The sequence below is a fragment of the Ascidia mentula genome, chromosome 2 (genome assembly GCF_947561715.1).
Source record: "Ascidia mentula chromosome 2, kaAscMent1.1, whole genome shotgun sequence".
Classification (NCBI taxonomy): Eukaryota; Metazoa; Chordata; class Ascidiacea; order Phlebobranchia; family Ascidiidae; genus Ascidia; species Ascidia mentula.
In genome coordinates this window covers 12,662,237-12,686,736 of record NC_138567.1, presented here as the reverse complement: position 1 = coordinate 12,686,736, position 24,500 = coordinate 12,662,237, and the positions used below count along the sequence as shown (strand labels likewise).

General features: G+C 39.4%; 2 protein-coding genes across 2 annotated transcripts; both read right to left on the bottom strand.

The window, feature by feature from the left end:
• Window positions 1-2,656: 2,656 nt before the first annotated feature.
• On the bottom strand, window positions 2,657-15,989 carry LOC145888405 (uncharacterized). The gene is made up of 28 exons (XM_082979143.1): window positions 15,851-15,989; window positions 15,265-15,318; window positions 14,660-14,816; window positions 14,064-14,316; window positions 13,581-13,757; window positions 13,090-13,277; window positions 12,774-12,901; window positions 12,322-12,458; window positions 11,692-11,856; window positions 11,202-11,330; window positions 10,752-10,956; window positions 10,631-10,680; window positions 10,129-10,404; window positions 9,777-9,966; window positions 9,443-9,569; window positions 8,863-9,075; window positions 8,596-8,730; window positions 8,106-8,286; window positions 7,517-7,725; window positions 7,130-7,247; window positions 6,459-6,649; window positions 6,168-6,313; window positions 5,693-5,786; window positions 5,407-5,581; window positions 5,049-5,222; window positions 4,588-4,760; window positions 4,104-4,364; window positions 2,657-3,353 (listed from the first exon to the last, which is right to left on the bottom strand). The coding sequence occupies exons 1-28, from the start codon at window positions 15,861-15,863 to the stop codon at window positions 3,146-3,148; spliced, it is 4,527 nt and encodes a 1,508-aa protein (XP_082835269.1). The 5' UTR covers window positions 15,864-15,989; the 3' UTR covers window positions 2,657-3,145.
• A 2,964-nt stretch (window positions 15,990-18,953) lies between these two features.
• Window positions 18,954-24,151, bottom strand: LOC145889219 (ciliary microtubule inner protein 2B-like). The gene is made up of 6 exons (XM_082980121.1): window positions 23,967-24,151; window positions 21,683-21,912; window positions 20,984-21,159; window positions 20,459-20,597; window positions 20,050-20,280; window positions 18,954-19,806 (listed from the first exon to the last, which is right to left on the bottom strand). The coding sequence occupies exons 1-6, from the start codon at window positions 24,014-24,016 to the stop codon at window positions 19,700-19,702; spliced, it is 933 nt and encodes a 310-aa protein (XP_082836247.1). The 5' UTR covers window positions 24,017-24,151; the 3' UTR covers window positions 18,954-19,699.
• Between the last annotated feature and the right edge of the window lie 349 nt (window positions 24,152-24,500).

Below are 24,500 nucleotides of genomic sequence, written 5' to 3'. Positions count from 1 at the left end.
TCTTCTCTATTATAAATATTACAGATTACGGGCATCAATAAATAACGTGTTGATCATATTGCAATGACGATTCTCTTAAAATCGTTCTATGCTAAAGGATGTTAGTTTCCAGTTCGAGCGCTTTTTTGCAATATATTCGAATTGACCGAATACCATAACTCCTTACGCCGTCAACCATTGCACAAAACTTTCAAGCCTGTTTGTTCACTTATATAGAGTGCGTATCACAAAACGCCCAAACGGAAACGCAACAGACGCGAGGTTGAAGAGCCTTGGATGGCTCATGGATGTTATTTAAGTTTGCGAATCGTGGGTGCCCAAAAGAGGCTCCAACGAAACTCAGCAGCCAGGAGGACGGCGTAAGGAGTTATGTTATTCGGTCAATTCGGATATATTGCGAAAAAGCGCTCTAACTGGAAACTAACATCCTTTAGCATAGAACGATTTTAAGAGCATCGTCATTGCAATATGATCAACACGTTATTTATTTATGTCGGTAGTCAGTAATATTTTATAATAGAGAAGATACGGCATATCTAATAAAACGGAAACGCAACAGACGCGAGATTGAAGAGCCTTGGATGGCTCATGGGTGTTATTTAAGTTTGCGAATCGTGGGTGCCCAAAAGAGGCTCCAACGAAACTCAGCAGCCAGGATGCAGCGGTCGAGGAGACGTGGGTGGAGCTTCAGCTGGCTTGTGTTGGCAAAAAACACATAGCGATTGTCGAACGTTTTAGTTATACCAAAAATTAGCACCGTAAGTTGAACCTAATATTATAACCACATCATCGTCAAACTATACCTTTATTAAAATATAGATTTTTTCGCGGTTCAAGTATTCTCTTTTTCCTTGGCAGGGATTTGCTTCATTTTCATCGCCCATCAATTTCAATCAGGTTTTCCACTTGGTATTTGGGCCGGGCGCCATGATCGATGTTGCTAATCTTCCGACCAATTCACTTTATATCAATTTCACGGATTTATATTCTGGGCATTTAACAGCGCCGCATGAGGTCTCGTGGTCGCCTGTGCTTGTTGTAAGGAAGAGGCTCAAAACCTCCTTTGTAACGGTACAGTCTGGCGAGGCAACAGTAAACCAGTAGTCCATCTCTAATTTGTCACAGTTAGTAAATGGGAAGAGGAATATAAGACCCACTATGTTGTAATATAAGCTGTTACACATCACCGGAAATCCACAAACCTTGGTACAGCATCTTTTCTTCGAATTTTCTAAATTCAGCGCCAAAAACCTATTGTAATAAATAGCGGAAACACGTTGTTTTATTAGGTAGTAAATGTTTGATTAGCAATGCCGTATCTTCTCTATTATAAATATTACAGACTACGGGCATCAATAAATAAGTACGTGTTGATTATATTGCAATGACCATTATCTTAAAATCGTGCTATGCTGGGGGATGTTAGTTTCCAGTTCCAGCGTTTTTGTGCAATGCATTTGAATTGACCGAATACCATAACTCCTTACGCCGTCAACCATTGCACAAAATTTCCACCGCCTGTATTTTCACATATATTGAGTGCATATCGCAAAACGCCCAAACGGAAACGCAACAGACACGAGGTTGAATAGCGTTGGATAGCGCATGGATGCTGAGCTAGACTGATTATTTGTTTTGCAAAGAACATTACGAGGTTGGCGCCAAATGCCATACGTTCGGTTCGGCCAAACATAACGAAAAGAGTGTTTTTAGGCCCTTATTTTGCTATGTTCCAGTGGACATTTCCAGATTTCAAAAGCATGGTGATGTGATCCTTTGGAAGAAGTATTGTTTGACTTACTGATACACAAACTTGTCCATCTCGATTCAACGTTTCCGTTCATTCACATATCGGGCAGGGCAGATAAAGATGCGAACGGTCAAGTTGTGGACGCCTGGGCCATAAACGATCACAGATGTTAAAATAATCGTGCGAAGTTCAACCTTCTGAAAATTATTTTTTGAGGCGGACTTGTGCATAGGCTTCAAGAATGTTTAAAAAATCTTCGAATGTTGCTGTCTCTCCGTCGTCTGTACTGTTTCCATGAAAGGAATTACTTCCAATGTTTCTGAAAACTTGATTTTTTTGGTTAAAGGAGCATACAAATAGGTGAATCCCAAAATGGCCAGGCTTCATCTTGTGATAGTAAGCCGAAACAACGATAATTGGATTTCTGACAATGGAATGATTGTAAATTAGTTGGTGAATGATCAAATTAGTTGCTTTAACCAAGTAAACATGTAGGCAATAGTTCTAACATTGGATTGGGCGTCTTTTTTCAGAACTGCTGGGCATGTTTTAAACTTGTTTCAGTTCAACGTGCATTTTTGTTTACCATGACTTTCACTTTATCGCATTTCATCTCAAGTAGAAAATCTTGTTTGTCCAAAACCCAGAACAGTTTCAAACCAACGCGTGAACTCACATTTTTAAACATCGTAAGTAGCAAACTGCAATAGATATAAAAAATAATTTAATGAAATTCATGTACCGATATGTAAGTAAACTTTTTTTTGCTAAAATAAACACGTTTTTAGTTAGGTTGTTTTGCAGTCCTGCAAAGTCGTTTGCAGTACCAGTGCAGAAAACGTCTACGAACGCCAATCTTTTTCAACCTCCTAACTGTTAACCTGCGCTGAAAACAAGAACCAAAGCCGTGTATATTTTATTTTCGAATAGCGGAACTGCTTACATGTTAAATGTGTTAAACAAAAAAAAATGTTACCATAAAAAAAATGGGAAAATTTTAGCCCACAAAGTACACAATTTCGTTTTACAGTCTATTTATTAGTGGATGCATGCATAAATTTAGAAAGATACAGATTAATTATCAGAAATAGTTTTTGTTTCAAAGGTGAAAGACCATGTCAAATAAAGAAAAAAAAGACACAAAAGAAAACCATTACGGCTTACTATCATTACATGAATTTCTAATATTTTCGTAGCTACTTGGATACATTCATGATCCGCTGTACAAGCATTAGGGCAGCCAGTAAAATACAGTGCGAAGCTATGATATAGCAATTGGTCTTGGATAGCAATTGCGGTACTGTTCCTTACAATGCATAATCATGCAAAACAAATCAGAATGCTACAGGTTGCATTTGATCACATATATGCACGAACCAAACACCATGATTGTCGTTACGCCCTGGGTCCTAGAACACCACCAACGCAATATACAGAACGAGATGTTCGGACGTTTCTCAAACTATCCCAGTCATTAGAGATGGCCGAATCTCCGGATGGGTTCCGGATGATGTACGTGCTGGTCCCCATGCCTCTGGGCCCACGCAAAAAGCACCCGGGGCTCTCCAGAGTGAAAGTTACGAACAGGTCCTCGACTGGAGATCTGTATTGGTGCAATAGGCGGGTTTATTTTATTGCTTCGATTGATTTTTATTTTTGGGCAGTTTTTTTTGAAACACAATCTGTTTCAAATAGCTTCAATATATTTGATACTTTGAATAAAAAAGCCGAGTCGAATATACTATTAACATCTTAAGTAGAGTAGACGTTTTCAACACCATCTGCGTTCATCATCAGTACTATAATTGAATGAACTACATGCAGCAGAGCACCGAGGTAGACATGCAACTGAATGGGCAAAAAAAGCAACACGCCAGACCCATATCACGTGACAACAGCACCAACAACACAGTGACGTCGTCAGTTGACATATGTCAAGCCACAGCCGTGTTGTAGGTTCTGTTGTCACGTGATGTGACTCTGACATGTTGCTTTGTGCTGTTGTTCTTTTTCTGCCCGTTCAGTTGCATGTCTACCTCGGTACAATGCTGCATGTAGCTCGAAACGTCTACTCTAGTTAAGAAGATTAATAGCATATTAGCTTTGGCTTTTCTATTCAAAAGTAATCAATTCCAAGTATTTTGCACACAAATATTTCATAGCGTTTGTTGAACAGATCTGACAACTTTAAAATTCCAAACGTTCTCCTCAGTATGTTCCAACTACACACTTTTATCAAATAGATCATAGAATTAACTACTGATAGTTGTTTTATGACCCTTGTGAATCAAACACTGCTGCTTGCCATACATGTTTAACTTTTGCCTCATACACACCAACTGATTGTATTTACCTAATTTCGGTTACGACGTCGGTGACCAACCCATACTCGGGTACAGCAAACGCAGTTTGGCCTCCAACAGTCAAGAAATATGATCCTCCGATAATGTTGTTAGTGTTGCCCCTGCGGACGGCTATGGCTGCCTCCCGGACCATGTAAGCACCGCCCCCAGGCCCACGACCTTGAAAACGTACAGCGACTCCACGAAAGATGTCGGCGATACGGGCGGTGTCATCGATAAGAACACGCATTCTTCCAGAAAGGCGGCTTGTGCTGCATTAATCGTGTATTGGTTGTTCACCTTTCTTGCGATACATAGCATAATGACATATGCCATCGCATCATCTCAATAATATTAATTAAACCAAAGAAATATACCATGTGTGTCTTGCAGGCAATACATTTGATGTCGAAACCACCTATATTTCGTAGGTGTGTATCATTTACCCAATACGGAAATTTCCTTAAGTTTTGGTTACGATAATTCCGGACATACTTAAATGTGACTGATGTTCCAGTTCGGGTTGTTCCATCATTGACTCGCAATTGGGTCCACGCCGTCCATATATCCACCATAGAGGGCGGTACCGTCACAGTTACATCATTTCTTATGGTGAAAGGTGCCACAGCCGCATTATTTAAAGTTGTCATGGCATCCGTTATAGGCACCTTCATAACAGTGATATTATGTAGTGCTATTCTTGCTGCCAGGCATAGTAATTAACAGAAATTGTTCTTCTGGCACTTAAGTAATGAAAGTGTTTGTTGTAACCAACGTTTTGTCCACCAACGACAATAATCGTTGCAACATAATCCTGAGGAAGTCCCGCCGGATGATGAACGAAACGTTGGTTACAATAAACACTTTCATAATTTAAGTGCCAGAGGAACAATTCCTATTAAGTAGTATTATAGTTGAAATCACGCTACCTCTACGTCAAAATAGCTTAAACTCACGTCTCTGCTATTGACCGTTATGTTGTTGGCGAAGGGATAACCCATGACACGTTGATCTGGGTAAGAAGCCCCACTGGCGCCACAGTAACTCATGCTGCCACAACTGCTTCTAATTCCTATTCCATCCACGTTGTTGTCGCTGATGAAAACACACAATCTCCACTCCTCACCGTCCTATGTCAAAAAAGTTAATGCAAATTGCGCCTGTTTAGAATTGCAGTTTGTCGAGATTTAATGTTTATAATCGGGATTCGTGTCCAACGAATTAAATATTTTAAAGTGTTTAGGTTTAAATCTTACATGGAGATTGTAAAGGTTTGCTGAATGTATGCGCTTTATTCCTCAGTAAAATACTTACAGCAGTGCCTCTTGGGAGCAGCATGGAATAGGCCCAACCACACTCACAATGGCCTGGTTGGACTGTGATGAACTGAGACTCAATATCTCCTGCCATTTCGGAGGGTTCTCTTTTGATGACGGAGGAGTGACGATCAGGTCTGGTGATAACAGCGCTCGACTGACCATTTCTCAATCTGAAATAGAACGCGGAAGTATTGCAACAATATCCAGAAATCGGTAGAACAACCCTTATTTTTGAAATTTTAAGTTTCGGCTGTGATAGGAGAAAGTATTATTCCACTTACTGATACACAAACTTATCCATCTCGATCCAACGTTTCCGTTCATTCACATATCGGGCAGGGCAGATAAAGATGCGAACGGTCAAGTTGAGAAGGCCTGGGCCATAAACGATCACATAGGTTAAAAGAATTGGGCGAAGTTCAACCTTTTGAAAATTATCTGTTTGAGGCGGTCTTGTGCCTAGGCTGTGCGGATATTCCTAAATTTACAAAAGATCACTGTGTTTCTGTGCTTCAAGCTTATGTGCCTTTCACAGTTTCTAAAATTTAGGTAATTCGCAAATTGTTTGGGTGCAGTAGCAGTAAGTGTTTTAGAAACTATCTCTACAGCCAGAGATTTTTCGTGGTTTCTGCTGCTGGAAGTACTACATTATTATGGAATATCCCCCATGTAAATACAAAATTCACAAGAACATAAATTTTTTGATCAATTGTTCCAACCTGGCAGGTTTTTGTTCTTACAGATTGTCGAACTCACCAGTTGACGATCCACGCCTAAAGCGGATGTGGTAATAAAACGGATCGTGAGATATCTTGTTGTCCCATTCGAACCGCTTTTGCGCGGGCCCCAGGTGAGTGATCATTTCATCTGAACCAAACGCGGTGCTCCACGAATCCTCGAAGCTGGTAAATATTTTGATTAGGTTTAATATCCGCTTTAAGCTAATTAAACACAATACTACTGGTTTTTCATATCATTGTAATTTGTGAATTATAATATTTAAACTCAAGGACAAACTGACAGCATAATTGAAACGGTCTACGATACCCTCTTGGCGGATTTGCGTTTGTTGACATGATGATGTCATTTTCACGGATGATGACGTCTGGTGCATCGGCGGCCAGTTCTGTCGATTGGGTTTGTGCAAAACGTTGCCAGAGGTCGTCGATGTGCTTATGCCAACGATAAAATATCGGATCGCGCATCGCAGTTGCTGTGCTTCCCATGTAACTCGACCCCTGTTAATAAATGAATTGCATTGAATAATTTCTTTATGTTTTTGAGTAAATAACCGAAGATATATGTTTAAAATAATATTACCAGATATTACTTGTTGGCGAAACTGTACATTGAAAATGACCGCCAATTCGATTCGTGAGAACTAAATACCACTTGACTACAAATTAGTCAGCTGATGTCGCAACTTAGAGCAAACAAAGTATAAAGTTGAAATTCCTGTTGCTGCCAGGCATATTGCAATTAAAAATGTACTGATCTTCTGGCATAAACGTAATGTATAATGTTGTGGGGAACTTGCGTCAGAATTTAAAAGTGTTAAGTGGTATGCTTTTATGCAATTCAATACACTTTTTGGGAATAGTTTTCCGCCATGGAAGCATTAAATTTCTGAACTATGTTGTTCGTCGTGCATTACAAATGGATGCCCACTGTCCATTTTCATGAAATATTTTCATCAACAAGCTTTGTTTTTGAATTACCGAGTTGGACATGCTGCTGAACACCATATGACCATTGTTGTGGATGCTACCGAGCGAAGACCACGTCTGTGATGAAGCTTCGATCACGTGACCAGCCCAGTTAGCGTTCATGGGAACTCTACAAGCAAAGAAGACTTTAAAAAGATTTTAACAATAACAGAGAGTCAGAAAAATGTATCAGTAATTGAGGTCCCTCATTGGTAGAAGTGAGTTTTACTTAAATAATTTTGTAAATAAAGTTGGAAGTTGTGACGCAGCGAAAAAAAGTTTGGCACATGTGTAACATAAGTTTGATTGTATCTGCACACTGATGGAATATGTACAGCAACTTACTAGGTTTACTTGAAGACAACAACAACATCTATTAACACTAGTAAACGTGCTTGCCTGTACGTCTGCCCACCAATTATGACGTCAGGAAGGATGCCGTCGCGAATAGAAGCGCGAATACGATTTTGGATACTTTCAAAACGAGTGACATTGCTTGGGTTCCAACTTCCAGGGTTACGAGGAGACACGTTAAAATTTTCTGGGGCGTTGTGAAATTCGAAACCCGCGTTGAAACCGTCAGGGTCGAAGTCGCCAAACTGCCATGCCTTGAGGGGAAAAAAGAAAATTAGTGAATTTCAAAAACTTAAATATATAGGCTATTAATATGAGCTAAAAACTAAATTTTTGTTATTCGATTCAAGGAATTCCAATTCTATGCCAAATGCACATTTATGTTATATTATATTAGTGAAACAAGTATTTCAAGAAGATGTATTTTAGTTTTTTAGATTCACTTGATATATGTGTATGTGAATTCAGTTCTTCAAAAAAAGTGATGCAAACAGGAAAACATCGAGTTCTCATTCGTTGATAACATTCTGATATGCGTTTGGTTAATGCTCAAGATTAATCCAAAAAAAAACATAGAGAAACTAGTATGTACTTTGCTAGGTATTTAATTTAAGCTTTATTGGTGAAAAAAAACCTGCACAGACTGAAGGGCCCACGATTCTCTTTCTGCATCGTAACGAGCCAACATTTGGGTGTGCATGTAACCGAACAGCTCCCCCTGGCGGAAAAGTTCTGGTCTCGTATTAGTCCAGTCTCCAAACCAGTCAAGGGAACCTCCAATAAATTGTCCAACTATGTACACAGTGTGCCAGTGTCTAAAACAAAACATGATAAGGGTCATATTGTTGACTTGTCGGTACAATTGGCATTTATTTAGCTTCGGCATTTATTTTTATGCAAAAGTTCTTGCGACCAATGCTGAAGTATTACCCTAAAAATGTTGTATGATCTACCTGTTATGCCTCACGGCTTATAAACGACGGCATTTAACAAAACATATATCTTTAGACGTAATATAGTTGTTCGCTTATTTTGGAACTTGTTTATATTTAATAGTAAGTTATGTTCAAGATTTATATGATTAGTGACTCGTTAATATGTTGGAATAAACTGCAAGAACTTACCTGTGATGATAGTTGAGGTCCGCATCTGACCTCCAGTAGTTCATCCAACTCTCCTGTGGTTGACCAGTTCGCTCTGTTTCGAATATTGCGGCTTTGGTCAAAGCGCTTTTGTCCAGATCTTTGGGTGTAGGATATCTACAAAACACAACATTTTAAAACTTAAACCTGTGAAATATTTTAGAGATCCCATTTTAAAGAATATTGAAGTGGTTCTTAAACAAATATGTTCTAAACGACTGGTATATGGTGGTATACAGATATACTCACAGGATGCCAGCTTTTTTTGCCGCTCGGCAGTGAACCACAAAGACCTCGACCGCCCACTGGAGGACGTGATAGTTGACCTGGTGACTCTTTTGCAAGGTGTCGGCGTAATCCAGAACGTCATTAAGGTCACTAGTCTCACTGTACTTGTTAAAGAGCATCCTGACAATCTTCATTCCTTTGACCAAATGCCCGCGATCGAAGTTGTGAAACATACTGTTGAATTGTAATCACAAAGAGTTAAAACAAAATTGTTTTTTATAATGGTTTTTTTTTAAACAAAAAATGTATTACGATCGATTCTTAAATGAGTAAAACCTACTACTGGTTTTAAATGTGACCTGCTTTGGGAATGTAGCTATTTGTAAGTTATTTTGATAATACTAAATAATAATAATTAAATGAGGTGAATTGGCTTGCTTCAGTGCGCACATTAGAAAAGGGGACAAGAAAACAGTGAGGTAGCTTTGGAGAAAGGTCCCAAAAATACGAAAACACGTTATTCGTCAAACAGCACATAATAGTTTCTCCCAACTGGCAAAAGATAAAGATTTGTCGAATTAAGCTAAAATGCATTGTCTACCTTCCGTGACCAATTGAACTAAGATCCGGCCCTGTGACTTTCTTGGTTGGATACCAATCCAGGATATCCTCGACCCTCTTTTGAAGATATTTGCTTGACGTTTTGTCAACAGAAGGTGCCTTACTCCCTAAACAAACAAGTTTACCGAATTGCTGTGAATTGTGCATTAACAAATATTTTCTACTAAAAGTTTCAACTTTGAAAGCAATGTTTCACGCAATGGCATGATTGGTGTAAACGTAATGCGCTCCGACTTGTCAGGAAATGTGGCTGATCTAGGTCTTTTTACACCGATCTAATTCAAATATGAAACTGCATTGCAATTAAATTTAACCTGGAGAAGAAATTTTGTTCCATTCGTCTGATGCAGCTTTGATCACTGTATACTTAACACCCCTTTTCACAAGGTCGGCGATCAGTTGATTGTATTCAGCGTTCGCCTTATCGTCCTGGCCGATTTCTTTCAAGATCTGTCCTCGTTTGAATACAAGCTGTCTGTACTTGATGTTTTCCAACTTTGTGCCCTTTAGGGAGATTGCAAAATTTAAGTTGAGTGGAGATTTTTGTTTCAAAATTTACTTTTTAAATTTAAGTTGAGAATATATTCAATTTTTAAATACAACACAGTGTAGTTTTTAAGCCATTCCAAGGATACTCGTTTAGTAAACAGCACGAAGGGAACCTACTCCGTTGTGGTATTCCTTCACAAGATCTTCTGTAGCTTTGATAACTTTGTCATTGGAAAGTGCCGCCTTCTTGGTGGCCATCTTCTTCTTCTTCGGCTCTGGCTCATCTTCTGCTTCTCTGGAGAATCCTCTCAGAAATCCGCCGATCATCGACACCAGCGAACCGACCTTGAGTTTCTGCTTGTGTGGTTCCTCCTTGGAAATCCCCAACCAGTGACCAAGAGCGTTGGCAAACCGCATATGACTTGAACCACCAAGAATTGTAGCCACATTCACCTGCATAATGCATAAATTTTACAATGACGTGTTACACAACAGTTTCCTGCTTGGAGGTGGCGAGAGACTGTGTGTTATCATAAATATATCTTCCATAAGGTCCAGGTATAGCGTTTTGGCAAAGGCAAATTGTTTATGTTCACGCTTTGTAATTAAACGTATGCTATTTTGTCTTGTACCAAACGTGTTATCAAAACATCACAAAAAATGTTTCTAAATTCCATACCTCACTCTGATCCGATTGATTGCCCTCTTCTACTGCGATCTCCAGGTTGTCTATATCAAAAATGCAACACAACATTAGTTGAAAACATTTAAATACCTATCCACAAACACAGAAATCTTACTGGATATTACGCAGTATTCCGCTCCATTAAAAACAGCAGTAAGGGAATATTTCCCGGCTGTATGGAATATGGGCCCATCCTTGCCCTCGCCAAACTGGATGAGCTGGCTGCATCTGTCCGAACCTTCTTCTTCTCCAGGTGGGTTAAGAATGACTTGTTTGTGCATTGCAGCAGAATCGCCATAGTGAAGAAATGACTCGCAAATCTGAGAAGTGAATACATAACTTATATATAGTCATCAGGTAAATACTTCAACATATTTTATGTAAATCTAACGTTACTACTATTCACTTTATGTCTACTTTTGTAAATGTAGACTTTTTCATATGTTTTCGATTTGATCATGCTGCAATATTTCATCAAAGAGAACTTCAAAAGCAAGTGTTTTTCATAGGTGTTGTCATATCAACATCACATCATGAGCGGAAGCAAATAAGCGCTTATAACCACCTTCACATTTCCGTCAGGATAGGTGACGTACATCGTCATACCCCCTCCTTCCGGTTCCATGTTTCCGTCAACAACTTCCGCCGCCATGCCTGTATTCTTCAGCCGCGCTTCCAATTCGATCAGTTCGCCCTTAGACAAATGAAAAGATTGTCATTACCCATATTTTTGTAATATTCGTTAAAATTTGAGACAAGTTGATGCAGACGCTGCTATGTAAAGTACCAGTACCATCATTCTTATTATGAAGTTGTTATTCAGTGGACTAAACGAGAAAGGTGCTGTCTTCTGACAATGTCGATATCCCTAACCTTTGTGCGACTAAAAATTAGATTGAATACAATGCAATTATTAAGATATATCAACTGCATCAAACTATACTGACCAATTCCTGGAATGTACAAGTCTACAACTGTTTATTTCTGCTGCAAAACGTCCGTTTCTAAACCTACAGCATTTATCATGGTAATTTAGGAAAAAAAGCAATGGTTACCACACTGTATGGTTCCGGTCGTATCTTCAGAGTGAGTTGAAGTCCTCCTGATTCGGGAACATCACCCTCCTCTTCTTCGTCATCCTCTGACATCAGACGTGGAAGTGTTTTCGCCGTCGCATACTGTCTTGCAGCATTTTGCAACTTGGATGCCTTTGCAAACTTCTACAATAAATACAAAAATACAAACATAAAAACAAATTACTTCCACTCCATGAGAATCTCTACGTGTGTAATGCAGACGTGACAGCATATTTTTATGTCAATGCTCCTACATATGTAGCACGCCAAGTGTACAGATATTGTTTATTTCACCTTACATCCTATCTATATTCTAAACCAGTGGTTCCTTTTTTCTTGTCGATACCTCTTTGAAATACCCAACCATTCCCCACCCCCATATTTTTGTTCACTTTATCAATTTATATAAATATAATAATATAAATGTAATGCAGTATATTAAGGTAACAAAGCTACTGACACGTTACTGTGCTTTTAGGATTCACTCAGTGTCTACAGTAACACAATGTAGTAACCCGGTGATGTTTCTACATATAACATATCGTTCTTCATATCGTTACTCCTGCTTTGACCCAAACCAACACGCAGTAGGCACTTGATGTATATTACCTTGTTCGGGCTGTGGCGAATCACAGCCAGTTCCTCGTCCGTGAAGGAATATCTAAAGTTGTCGTAGAATTCCCCAGCTCCATACTTGGCATCGTACTTCCACCGATAGTTCATCCACGACAAAGCGTTCGGTTTACCTGGCAACCAAATCACGTGACGTTTACGTATCGTCGGAAAGTTATTTTAAGAAAAGCTGATGGAGGAACAATAATTGTGTCATGTTCCAAACAATAACCCATTATCTTGAAAAATCGCACAGATGGAATTGGAATGCAGAGTTTAATTCACTTTATAGGATCGCCCAACTGTATCATGCATTTTTCGCGCTTCATTCAGGTTTTGGGTAAAAGTGGGTTTGAGTTATCAACATTAAAGGAAACCGGATCAAAATTTGTCCAAAAAAAATAGCATTCGATTAAATGTTGATGTTTGTAAACAGAAGTCTTATTTACCAATTTCAAAGGGATGAACCAACCCAAGAGTGTGGCCGATTTCGTGCACAAAGTAGAACAGGAAGCGACGCGAGGCGTGAGCTTGTTCGATTCGATCAGCGTCGAACAAACCTTTGAACGACTTGTGTCTGGAATCAATGCAGAACAAAAATTTAAATAGTGGTTTCCAAACATACTTTACATACGTTTTGTAATTGTTAGCTGAAAGAACTTTTACTTCGCTATTGGGATTTAAAGTGCAAAAACATTAAAAAAGTCTATAAAGCTATATTGTTACTACGTCAATGCCAAGTTAGTTATTGATATGAAACCTTACCCTGTGAACAAACCAAATCCTCGCGAACCATCCTTCTCGAAGGAGTAGCCCATGTATCTCTCATCGGGTGGGTTTTTGGCAATCATACACCAGATGTTGAAATCACGGTCACTCTTGTCAAAGTGCTTCATCATGACGTCATACATGTCATCCTTAGTCCATGGATTGTCTGGGGTCGGGTCAGAAATCTGTGAAGAGATATATACCAAGGATTCTCTTATATTGCTGAAGGTTTTGGAGCAGTTCTATTGATTATCTACAACCCTGTCGACCAACGTGTTAAAGTGAATGTTAATGTCCATATTATTGGAAGCTACCTACAAAAGCTAAACTGCATGAAGTACACCCTGCACCGCAAAATGTAAATAATAATTATATAATTTTTTAAAGCCGTAGGGGCTTATTTGTTACTGATGTTGATGAGGGGCGAGAATTTATACTCAGGTCTCTGCAGCCACATTTCACTTGCGCCTGCGTTGGACAAGACCCACCTCGTTACTATTTTCGGGGTTATAATGAATCTTAACCCCAGCATCCTCGTAAGCAGCAAACACATCAAGTTTCCTGTCTTTCAAGTCTCCTGGGGCGTCCCTGAAGTCCTTGAGAGAGATTGTTGGAAAAACAACTTTTTCCACGTAATCCACGTCCAACCCAACTTCTCTAAAGAACTGTAAATAAAGACGCAGTTTAATAAACGTTTGTCGACATCGATTTGGCAACACTGTAATAATAAAGAGTGTTTTAGCTGAAAAGGAAATCCTTGTAAGCAAATTCCGTTAGTACAGTGACCAAGAAGTCCTAACAAAGTATTTGTCTTCACTCATTACGTCATATACTATCTACCCCTGTTTTCGTTCTGCAAAAACGCGTTGAAAATATTTCTTTTCGGTAAAATGTTAAAACAGTTCATTTTATCCAAATTTTGCGAACATGTGTTTTACAAACCAACGTCGACAATGAAGCTTATATATTACCGAGCTTTTCCTGGTCAAACCCTCGAACTCAGCAACGTTGTTTTCAATGCTTAGCTTAGCGGTTCCAGTCCAGACGCCGTCGTCCTGTGGAAGTCGAAGCAGCATCTCGAACTTCCCTCCAACCTTTGACCCATCGCTGTACGTCACCATGACGCTAGATGTCACTAGAGTGTCGTTGTTGGCTGCGCCTTGAACCTTTTCAACATCGGCTTTTCCGACGCCACGGAAAAACAGGGCCACGTTCGTTTTCAACCTAGTCGTGAATAAAAAGCAATTTGCTAACGAAAACTCACGCTACAAGAAGTGGAATAAAATGACAGATCAGAAACCGGTAAATGTTTGGCAAATTTTCTAGGTGTTTTGGATCGAAATTGTGACATTCGGAAATTTTTATTATTTTCATCTCATTTTTTGATTCAAACAATTATCAATGAACGTTACATCAACATATAAGCTACACTTCAATACCCTTCGCTTCATATTAAAATGGGACAGAGGCTTACAGAGTTCTTCATGTCATATTTTATACGTCAATTTAGTTTTGCTTTGAAAAGTAAAGAATGGAAATACGTTTTGAAATAGCAGTATCGACGTACCACGGAAAGAGACGCTTTGATTCGTTGTGCACCGTTCCGCTGATAGTGTTTAGCACCGCGGAGTAGTCTCGAATCTTGTCCACATCCAACTTTAACTCCACATCTAGCATAGCTTGATTCACCTTGTACACTCCGCTGACTGGAGGCAGCCTGGAACCTAAATGAAACGAGTTTATTCGGTTTAAGTTCTATTACATTTGAAAATGTGAGGTAGGAACCACAGCAGTTTGTCACGCTCAGTGGGAGTTTGTGGAAGTGCTGTTTGTTGTCTTGTTGAAAAATGAATCTGTATTAGTTATAGCTGTTGTAAATATGGCTGTAATATACCGACTCCGACGCATCGAAACCATGTGGGAATAAGATATTAGAAAACCACTTGAAAAACTGGCGGCAAAAACAAATTCAAGCGACTGTTGGAAACCCGGTGAAATAACAAACTGTTCTGTGCCTCCATCAGTCATCAGCATAAAACAATGCGCGGGAAATGATTTGGCAAACTCGTATCCTCGCCTCGAGCACATATTCGATCATCAAGACGCACTGACAAGCCGCAACTGGTTCCAATATTGCCAAGAATGCTGCACAAGTTACGATTGGAAACTTACTTTCGGGCTTAATTTTTGTAGTTCCTGGGTATAGAGGTGGACTCCTCTGGGATTCTGCAAAACACAAACAACTCTGTATGTATCGCAATGTGTATTCTATATTTTGGAAAATAGTGCCCACATACAAGTTAACAGTATTATTCCACAATACGTTTTTCACTGCAGCCTTTATCAATACTGGGTCAGTCTCTGTGCCTACATTTGCAACAAAATGGTTAATATACAATTACACAAATTGCCGTCACAAATTGATTTCCGGTTAAGCAAGTAAAGGGTTTTGTTAATATCTTCAGTTGATGATCTTTTTTGACAAAAATTACCAAACCGCCAGTAAATGATATGGACTTTAGTTCGATGTGTGATAGTGCTGAAAATACCGACAACTTAGTCACAATTGTGCATTCGGTTGTGACAGCAGCGGTATTTTAGCACGCGTGACCATATCCGTATAGTCTAATATAGGTCCAATATTTCATTTGCCCATCACTTATAAATTTTGCAGATTTTCAAGGGAACGGCAATAGAAGAGCTATTACAGGGCCAAAAGCATTTGTTTGTATTAAAAAACAATACAAAAATAACAAACCTTGGTAAAACATCTTGTCCAGCAGTTGTTCAAATTCAACAGAACTTCAACCTAAAATATAATCTATAGCACAGCTATCGTAACACGACAACAGGCTGCAAACCAATGATTAAGGTAAGAATCCTCTAGCTAATAGCAAAGTAAACACGCTTTGGCTGTACAAAGGCACTAGCGGCGGAAGCTAACCGGGAGGAAGTGATTGGTTTGAGGCATGACTACCCCATATCCTCAATCCATACGTGCTGTTGACAACAACAATCTAATTCTTTGCGATATTCGTCACAGCGAAACGATATTTGTATTTACAGCCATAATCAATGGCCTGGAAAACTTGCAAAACCCAAGTAAGCGGAATGAGGTTTTGTGGTTCACAGAACCCAACACTGCGCACTTCGGCTTCGCAAATCCAAAAAACAACAGGGTGTGACATCATACTTTATGCGTTTTTAAGTAAGTAATTCAAAGTAATAGACTTCCTAATACTGCTTGGCCCAGCCACAGTCTCGCTAAAATTCTAGTTTCCACAGCGAAGAACCGAACCGTCCATGCGGAGAGGTTTGTAAATGCTTTCTGCAGTCGCCATCTCGGCAGTGCGTCACACAAAACTGTACTTTATTGTCTGGCGCCGGTCTTAAGTTAAAATCCCTTTTCCATAAAACACAAAGAGTCTCGTGTTTATTTCTCCTATGTTCTGGCAAAACCCAAATTTCGACTTCAACGATTTTCTCTTTCTTAATATTACCACCATTAGTGGTCTTGGGTTGCGTAAGGTTTCGCTCCGGAGGTTTCCTCATTATATGCATGATGACTCGCTATTGGTGCTTTCCACCACAAATGGTGTAACAAGTTGCCGAAGCGAGAGAATTTCGCAAAATTTCAAAATATGAACGTTTAACGCTGCTTGCCAACATTGATTTCCAGCTTATGTCACGGTGTTGCAACAACTGCTTGTGACACAAATGGAAGAGATATTTGATGCACTGTCAACAGTTTCCGAAAATCGGAAAAAGGATTTCCCCGATATTAAGTTGAACGCCAACAAAAAATCACCCATTTTAATTAATTTCCACTTTGCTCGAGCTGCAGGCAGGGCTACGGCCTGATATGTCTCATCAGTGCAGCTTTGTTGAGTTTCACTTAGTGGTGATGCAGTCACAGCCAACCACCAATATATTGTCAAAGGACGAAAATAGAAAGAAATTTTGTGTCCATGTCAACCGGGTTGGGTCTTTACTGATGCCAGATAACTCAAATATCAATCACAAACAATGACGACTATTCATGACAACCGTGACAAAATAACAACAATTTAATTTTTTTCTTATTTCTATACCACGGGTTATGAAATGCTCTTATATCGAACGAAACTTTTCAGCTCAGGTTTGCCTTTGAGTAAAAAAAAAACCTCCCAAGGCATGTTTAAGGCGACTGTTCTTCTTGCAACGGAAGCAATGTCATGTCAGGCATTGTTGATACTTTCCGAAAAACAGCGCGCACCACTGAGGGGATTTCCAACGATTGACCCTGTCGAGCTGTAGCAGCCAAGGAGAATATAAACCAAACAGTTCAAAGGACATTTGAATGCAAAATACGATCCGACCTGCCAATGTGAAGCCGTTTTTTGGAATCTGCCAAGTCGCGTGTCCCATATATTCAATGACATTTTAAAGCATTGTAATTATGTCGCATTTTATCAAGCATTTTGGTTTCTGTCTGAAAACATTTAACCTACATGGCGTGGCAAAATATAAATGGTAAACTATGATAATTTGACAGCGTTAAACTCTGGAAGTCTAGTATATGCTGTGATCGTTTTGGGAAAAGACAACATAAAATTGATACGCGTCACTGGGTTTCGGAAAGGAATGTGTTTTGGTGGTGGGGAAAGCCAGTATGTTACGTACATCTACTGGGCGAAAACGTTTGCTTTTGGAATTCCTAACGTCCGCTGTAGCTTACAGAGGGGCACGTGTTTGTTACTGAATGGCCATTCCACGCCATATCAAATACTCAGGAATGCCACATAACCAACGAACCTGCACAAAGCGTCCAACTACCTTGTGAAACTGGTTTCGATAAGCATGATGAAATACATGACAATTTACATTAATCGCGAGACGTATAACACGATGCAGAAAGCCGGAACCCATAGTTCCGGAAGACGCGTGACTTGATCGGTGACGCGAATTAATCAATACATGATAATCCGGATGTATGATGTGAGGTTGTGCGCTTGCTGTACAGATCCTTTGTCAACGCCAACGTCGAGCTCATGCACACCTACCTTATACCAAGATTTTCGACTTATTGTGTAGTTAAATAGCTTGACAGGAGTTCTCATTTGCTCAACTTTGTTTTCGTAGTTTTTGCCGTAACATAGAATCTCGATCAGGGTTTCGTGTATATTATATGTATGTGAGTCGAGCGCTTTACACACCGAGTATTCGAACCCAGGTTATCCTGACAGCAATCCACTCAGGTTTTCTTCTGATATACAGGTCGGGTGTTCGCCCGATGTTGACACGATTAATATTTTTTTATGACCTCACCGGAATTTGAACCCAGGAATCCTGATGAGGTTTTATGCTAGCTTGGTCAGTACTGTCAATCGCCCGCACATACATAATTGTGCATAAGCGGACAAATATTGCCACCGTGCGGTCGCAATTTGATCAAAAAAATACACGCGAGACGCTATATATCAAACTTAAGGCAGGCAATTGATTAGCAGCATTGGTCAAGCGTCCGACCAGTATACCAAGAAGAAAACCTGATCGGGATTCATGGCCAGAATATCCTGGGTTCAAATCCCGGTGTGGTAAAAAAAAAATTGCAGCATCGGTCGAGGAGTTCGATCAATAGAATCAGCGTTAAGTATGATCGAAATCGCGCGCATTAATACATAAGCATCCTAATACAGTAAAACTTCTTTGGAAACAAAATACCTTGAATAACGAAAAGAGTAATGTAATAGGTCACTTGGCGCGCCTCTAATGACGGGAGTCTTTCAGGCAGTTATAAAGTAATATTGGACGTACACTAAAAATTTATTTCACCATACACACCCCTAACCACGAATAACTGTACAAAACATACTTGGTGAATTTTTATTGGAAATAATTTGGTTTGTGCAACGTTTTGAAACAAAAAAGAAGAACGTTGCAAATTATTCTAGCGCAACAACAACTGGGTTTTACAAATAAGCGCATACCTTTCAATGTTCTAGGATACAGGGTGTACGTTAAGCAACTAACAATAAATTGGTAACAACGATAAAACAGTAAGGCTATAGAATACAGAAAATATGAGAATAAACATTGCTAACTGTATAATATCACTATCTTAAATTTATAAATTTATTCTTCAATATCTAGAACATAATATGTCGCTTCTAGGCTAGTTGTGGCCCAACTGAATTAACTATCTATAGAACGTCTTGGTTATATAGGCTATAGTTATACGTAAATAATATGTTTCGAGCATCAAAATGGTCAAACCAATACAAATCTAGACAGTCCAAAAAATTGGGATGTGTTTCTGAAAAAATGCTTGAAAATTGATTATAGATATGCATGACGTATATAGCATTCCACTTTACCTTAACAAACCACAGTTTAATAAGATATACATATCTTGTTGGGCGCCACTAATCGCAATAAAGTACATCGCCCTGGTGGACACGCAAGGTAACATAGAATGTAGTTTATAAAACTTATCTCCAGGCAAGACAAATGCTTCGTTTTTCCAGGTTATTTTTCAGCACAAAGTAGAATTTATATGCAATACATGGTACAGTGCCGAAAGCCTGATACAGAAACGCGCAAAACTGGAATTGAAACATAGAAATCGTTACGCAGCCGTGGTGAGAGATCTGCCGCCGTTTCCTGCCGCTGGAGGGAGCTTCAAGGTGTTGTGAGTGTGTTGACCATAAGTGTGACCGATCATGTATTTGTATCCTGCACGAGCAAATATCAGATTCGGAATTTTTAAGGTTAAATGTCCTGAGGAAGGGCTATTTACAAATCATAAACAAGACTGAGGGAAATTCTACAATTTAAAGTGAATTAGTATGCTGCATAACATCTAGGTACATGTATTTATTTTAAGCGGTAAATTTTGCCAATTGTCACATAAATGTATTTATGTAGTCTCAGGTAATTGATGACTTTTCGCGTAAATAAAAGCATATTCGCCATTACCTGGTATGTAGCCGGTGTAATGAGGAACCATGCCGATGTTCGACGGGTAAATGATGGTCTTGTCCTTTTTCGGATGAGACCGCGGTTTTGTGACGTGTTCGAGTTGATCGACGTCAGCGCTCTGGTCACGTGTTTGCGCGGCCTCGTTGAAAAGAGTGAGGCCTTTTTTGCTTTGGACGGGATAGCCGAGCGAAATTAACTCCCGCGTCCGTGGAACAAAACCAGTGTAACCTATGGAGGTAACATAAATATTATTGTATGAAGCAACGAGCTTTGAGTAAAGGACAAATGGCCTGGTATGTTACCAGTTTGAAGAGGATTTTCAGAAAGAAAACTAGTTTTGACCCATTTGCGTACCCTGACCCATTTAAGTATCTGACAAGTACAAAAAAGGATCATCAAAGTTTACCGGATTTGAACCACTTCATCGGGTTCTCGTTCTCCATAAAGTAGGGAGAACCGTAAGGTTTGAACTCTTGTGGCGACTGATAACGTTTCGCGTCTCTCGCTTGAGGGCTCAAGGGAGTCGTGTGTCGTGAAATCAGCAACTGCAAAGAAAGTGGCGAAGACCGTAAAACTCAATTAAGTTCTTTCATTTTAATAACATTCGCAAAACGAGCAGTTATATCCACGACATAACTATATGTTTGTAAAGGGAGTGTACACTCTCCCAACTAGTGATAACTAGGACTGGCCTAGATTTCCACTTAATCAGCCAAGCAAGATGTTTTTTTGAATATATATATTTCGCCTATATGCGGCATCCTCAGTATTCTAAAAACAACAAGAGTAATCGTAGTGATTAGCATCAATAAAACACATCAAGACTAACATGTACACACTTAACCTCCAGACCAAGTCGTCAGTGGAAGATCTACGCTTTTTTATACACGTTTTTATACACTCCCAACTATGTTCTTGGACATAAGATTACCGATTTTTCTTCGTCAGTCGTTGGTCGAATAGTTCCCGACTGCAGAGCGAAGACCTTTTTAAGTTGACGTTGTTTGCCTTTGATATCCTGTTGTTCTGTTTCGTGATGACTTAAAGCGCTTCGGCACATTTCTCCGTACGTGTTGGCAAAGTAATGTTGCTTCTTTGGTATATAACCTAATAACACATTTTTTTTAAATTTTCTTCATTTATTCCAATGTTTCTCATCCTGTATGTATAGAACATTACCCAGTTTTTTGTTGGACTACAGAGTTAAGTAAAAATTAGTTTTAGCATCAAAAACAAAACAGCGCCACCAAGCTAACGAGAAAATGGCAAAATGTTAAAAAAGACTGATTTATATTAAAGATAGAGAAAAAGATGGTGATTTCGGCTTGACTTAACAAAAAGATAGGAGAAGAGTGCGACAAGAACAACATTACATGGAAAAGTAAGCATCAGGTATCCCCTGAGTATTTGCAAACTAATGCCAACGGATCTCAGACACACTGTTTCCAATCATATGCAAACAAAGGCACTTCGAAAAACATATTTTAGTAACACCAACATTAACAGTCAAATACCTATAACGCATAAACGAGAAGAAATGCATTATTTACAAAGAAATGGGCATTTACGTAACTGCTGATCAACCCCACGATCTAACATTACAACATCCGGCAAAAGTTATCGTTTCCACCTGTATATCCTGGAATCATTTGCTCGGTCAAGTTCTGGTTTCCCCAACTATCTCCACGGGACCTGAGAGTTAACCTCCGCTCATCCAACGCAGCGGGATAAGTTGCTTCGGTGGATGAGAGCACGTACTGACCAGATTTGTTGACGGTTTCATCGGTGAGAATTTCCACAGAGTGGCGACCGTACGTTTTTCCGATCCTGTACTTATACTGTGGAAGGTATCCGCAGTACCTGCATGCAGTTAAATACCGTGATAATTTCAGGTGTAAAAACCTTTAACAATGACAAGATTCTTAAACCCGTTAAAGAGTTTACATCTACACGTAAATAAACGGATCCTATAGTTGAACTTCGAACGTTTTAGGTCATGGTTTCCTAAACTGAGGTCCGTAACGATATGACAAACAGGTATGCTTGATATCGTAAGCTTTTACGATCATTAATCAAGATTGTGACACTTTATTTTTAATTAACTCGGTAAAATACATGTGAAATAGAATTCAAAAAAACAACTTCAGTTCCGCGGGCCAAAAAATTTGGAAACACTGCTTTGTGGGTATAATTCTAGTTACGAAACATTTTTGCATCTTTAGATTGGCAAAACGATTGGAAAAGATGCCCAATTGTTAACTCATTTATAAAATCCCAACACAGTTCAACGTATAAACATCAATTGTCGTTAAACCAGAAACCACTCATGTTAAGTCCAATGGCACTGAAGTGGGTTCCTGTTTTGTACAGCTCTTCGCATTTAACGACATAACGCTTCCATATTCCGTATAATACCTCTCTTTACCGTATAAAGTCGAGTGAATAAGCGTGCCATTAACAGGCGTCGCTCTTGTGTTAAGCTTTTAAGCGGCGAGAGCCTCTTAAAACTTTTGGAGAACTTTCCCTGGGCAGCTGTAAATTTACCAGAGGGCTTGTTCGCTGTGTAATTTACCTCATAATATTTTTATTTAGCGTTGTCCAGCTGGATGTTGAAGCCTTACGTTGGAAGCGTTGGCAAAAAAATCTGTCATGATTTGAAGACAGACTTGACAAAGGACGGTTAATCATTAAACACAGATATTTTTTTGCCATACTTGGAAAATCGTGATATTTAGCATATGTAAATGTTTGATTAACACTCATCAGGGAAGATCGTTTGATATAATTACGTTCGTTAGCTCCACAGTTCTTGAGCTGTTCAACCTGTTTAAAGTAAAAACCTTGGTGGTGCGATTTAAACACATACATTTGCTCACATCAATACATATCAAAGATTGGTCCAATCACTTAATCATAAACAAACATATATAGATTCGAATATCTCAAACACCGGGAAGGTGTCGGTTCGAAAGTCTATTTTGTTTACACGTAAGCACATATTTGGTACTTAGTCATAACTACAAACCCAGAAAACGCAAGGTGACCCCGTCAATGACAGAATAATGTTGTGTGAGATATTGGCAAAAAGGTCGCCACCAATGAAAAAGCTTCCATGCACAATGAAAGTTCCACGAAACTTTCACGACACAATGTAATCTTTAGATATTGAGTAAACACCGTAAAAAAGATCTGACTCGTGGATATTGTGTTTGCCGAGCGGCGAGCGTTTGGTAAACTTTACACCACCCCTGCAACGCTTTTCCAGGAACCACACGGTCGGAATATGCGTATTTACAAAACAGCGGGTAGATCCGTGCATTTTAGCAACAAAAAGCAAAGCATCAACAACCAGTCGCGGCGAGGTCGCAATCCACAATGGGATCATAACTTTGCCCCAATCACAATAGGTAGCGGATTACTTAGGTCATTTCCCGCACAATGACGGCCCTTTGTGGAGTAAGGCTACACCCATTGTGAGCGTTCCTGGCCCCTTTCACGAGGCCGCGAGTCAACCCTAAGCGATTTGACATCTGGCAGTCATATGCTTTGAAATCCATTTAATATTCCCAGCGAGGGGATTGATACAAAAACGGGTTGATTTAAAACAGCGCACTTGGCATTGCCTTTGTGCCGTGGGGTAATTTTGTCCAAACAAATCTCTGAACCAATGTGCGGAACCGGTAGGTCAACTACTACCCTTTTGTTGAAGGGGATGAATGTCAATCAATGCCATGTTCGCAATACAGATAACACCAAGCACAAGTTTTCTTTACGCACAAAACTTGTTGAAGACCCGCAGCCTACGCAAAGTAAAACGTTGCAATACCACCTCATTTTTTAAAGTTTTTGCTTGTAACCTCATGATATATCGCAAATATTGCGTGGATTTATTACTTACATAAACTACAGCTTACCTGGGAAGGTAAAACGGATCTTCGGTGAATAATTCACTTTTCCGAGGCATCGTCGTTGCTCAATATCCGATTGAGTTAAGTGGCAAATATTTGTATGATGGGTGGAAGTGTTCGGTGTTGTTTTACGTGACTCTCCGATGCACAACTACATGTCGATCAGATTATACAAAGTTAAACTAACTTGTTACCTTGCAATGAACATCAAAATATTTGATATCGGCCACTAAGTAAACTCCCAAAAACGTCTGCTTTTAAAAGCCTCAATACAAGAGGTTGAACATATATACACCTATTAATAGTTAAAGGCAACGCGCTAAAATGCTTACTTTCTAATAAAACATACTGCAATACATCACATTTTAACTTGCTATGCTGTGTTATGTGCGTAGGTCTCTTTGCTGACTTCACCAAAATCACTGATAAAAGTTGCCATGTCAAGGCGTTCCGCGCGAAAAACAACATTTTCTTTGTTCTCGTTAAGATGGATTAGCATCTCAAGCTTGTGTTTTAACAAACTAAGCCTCGAATAAAGGC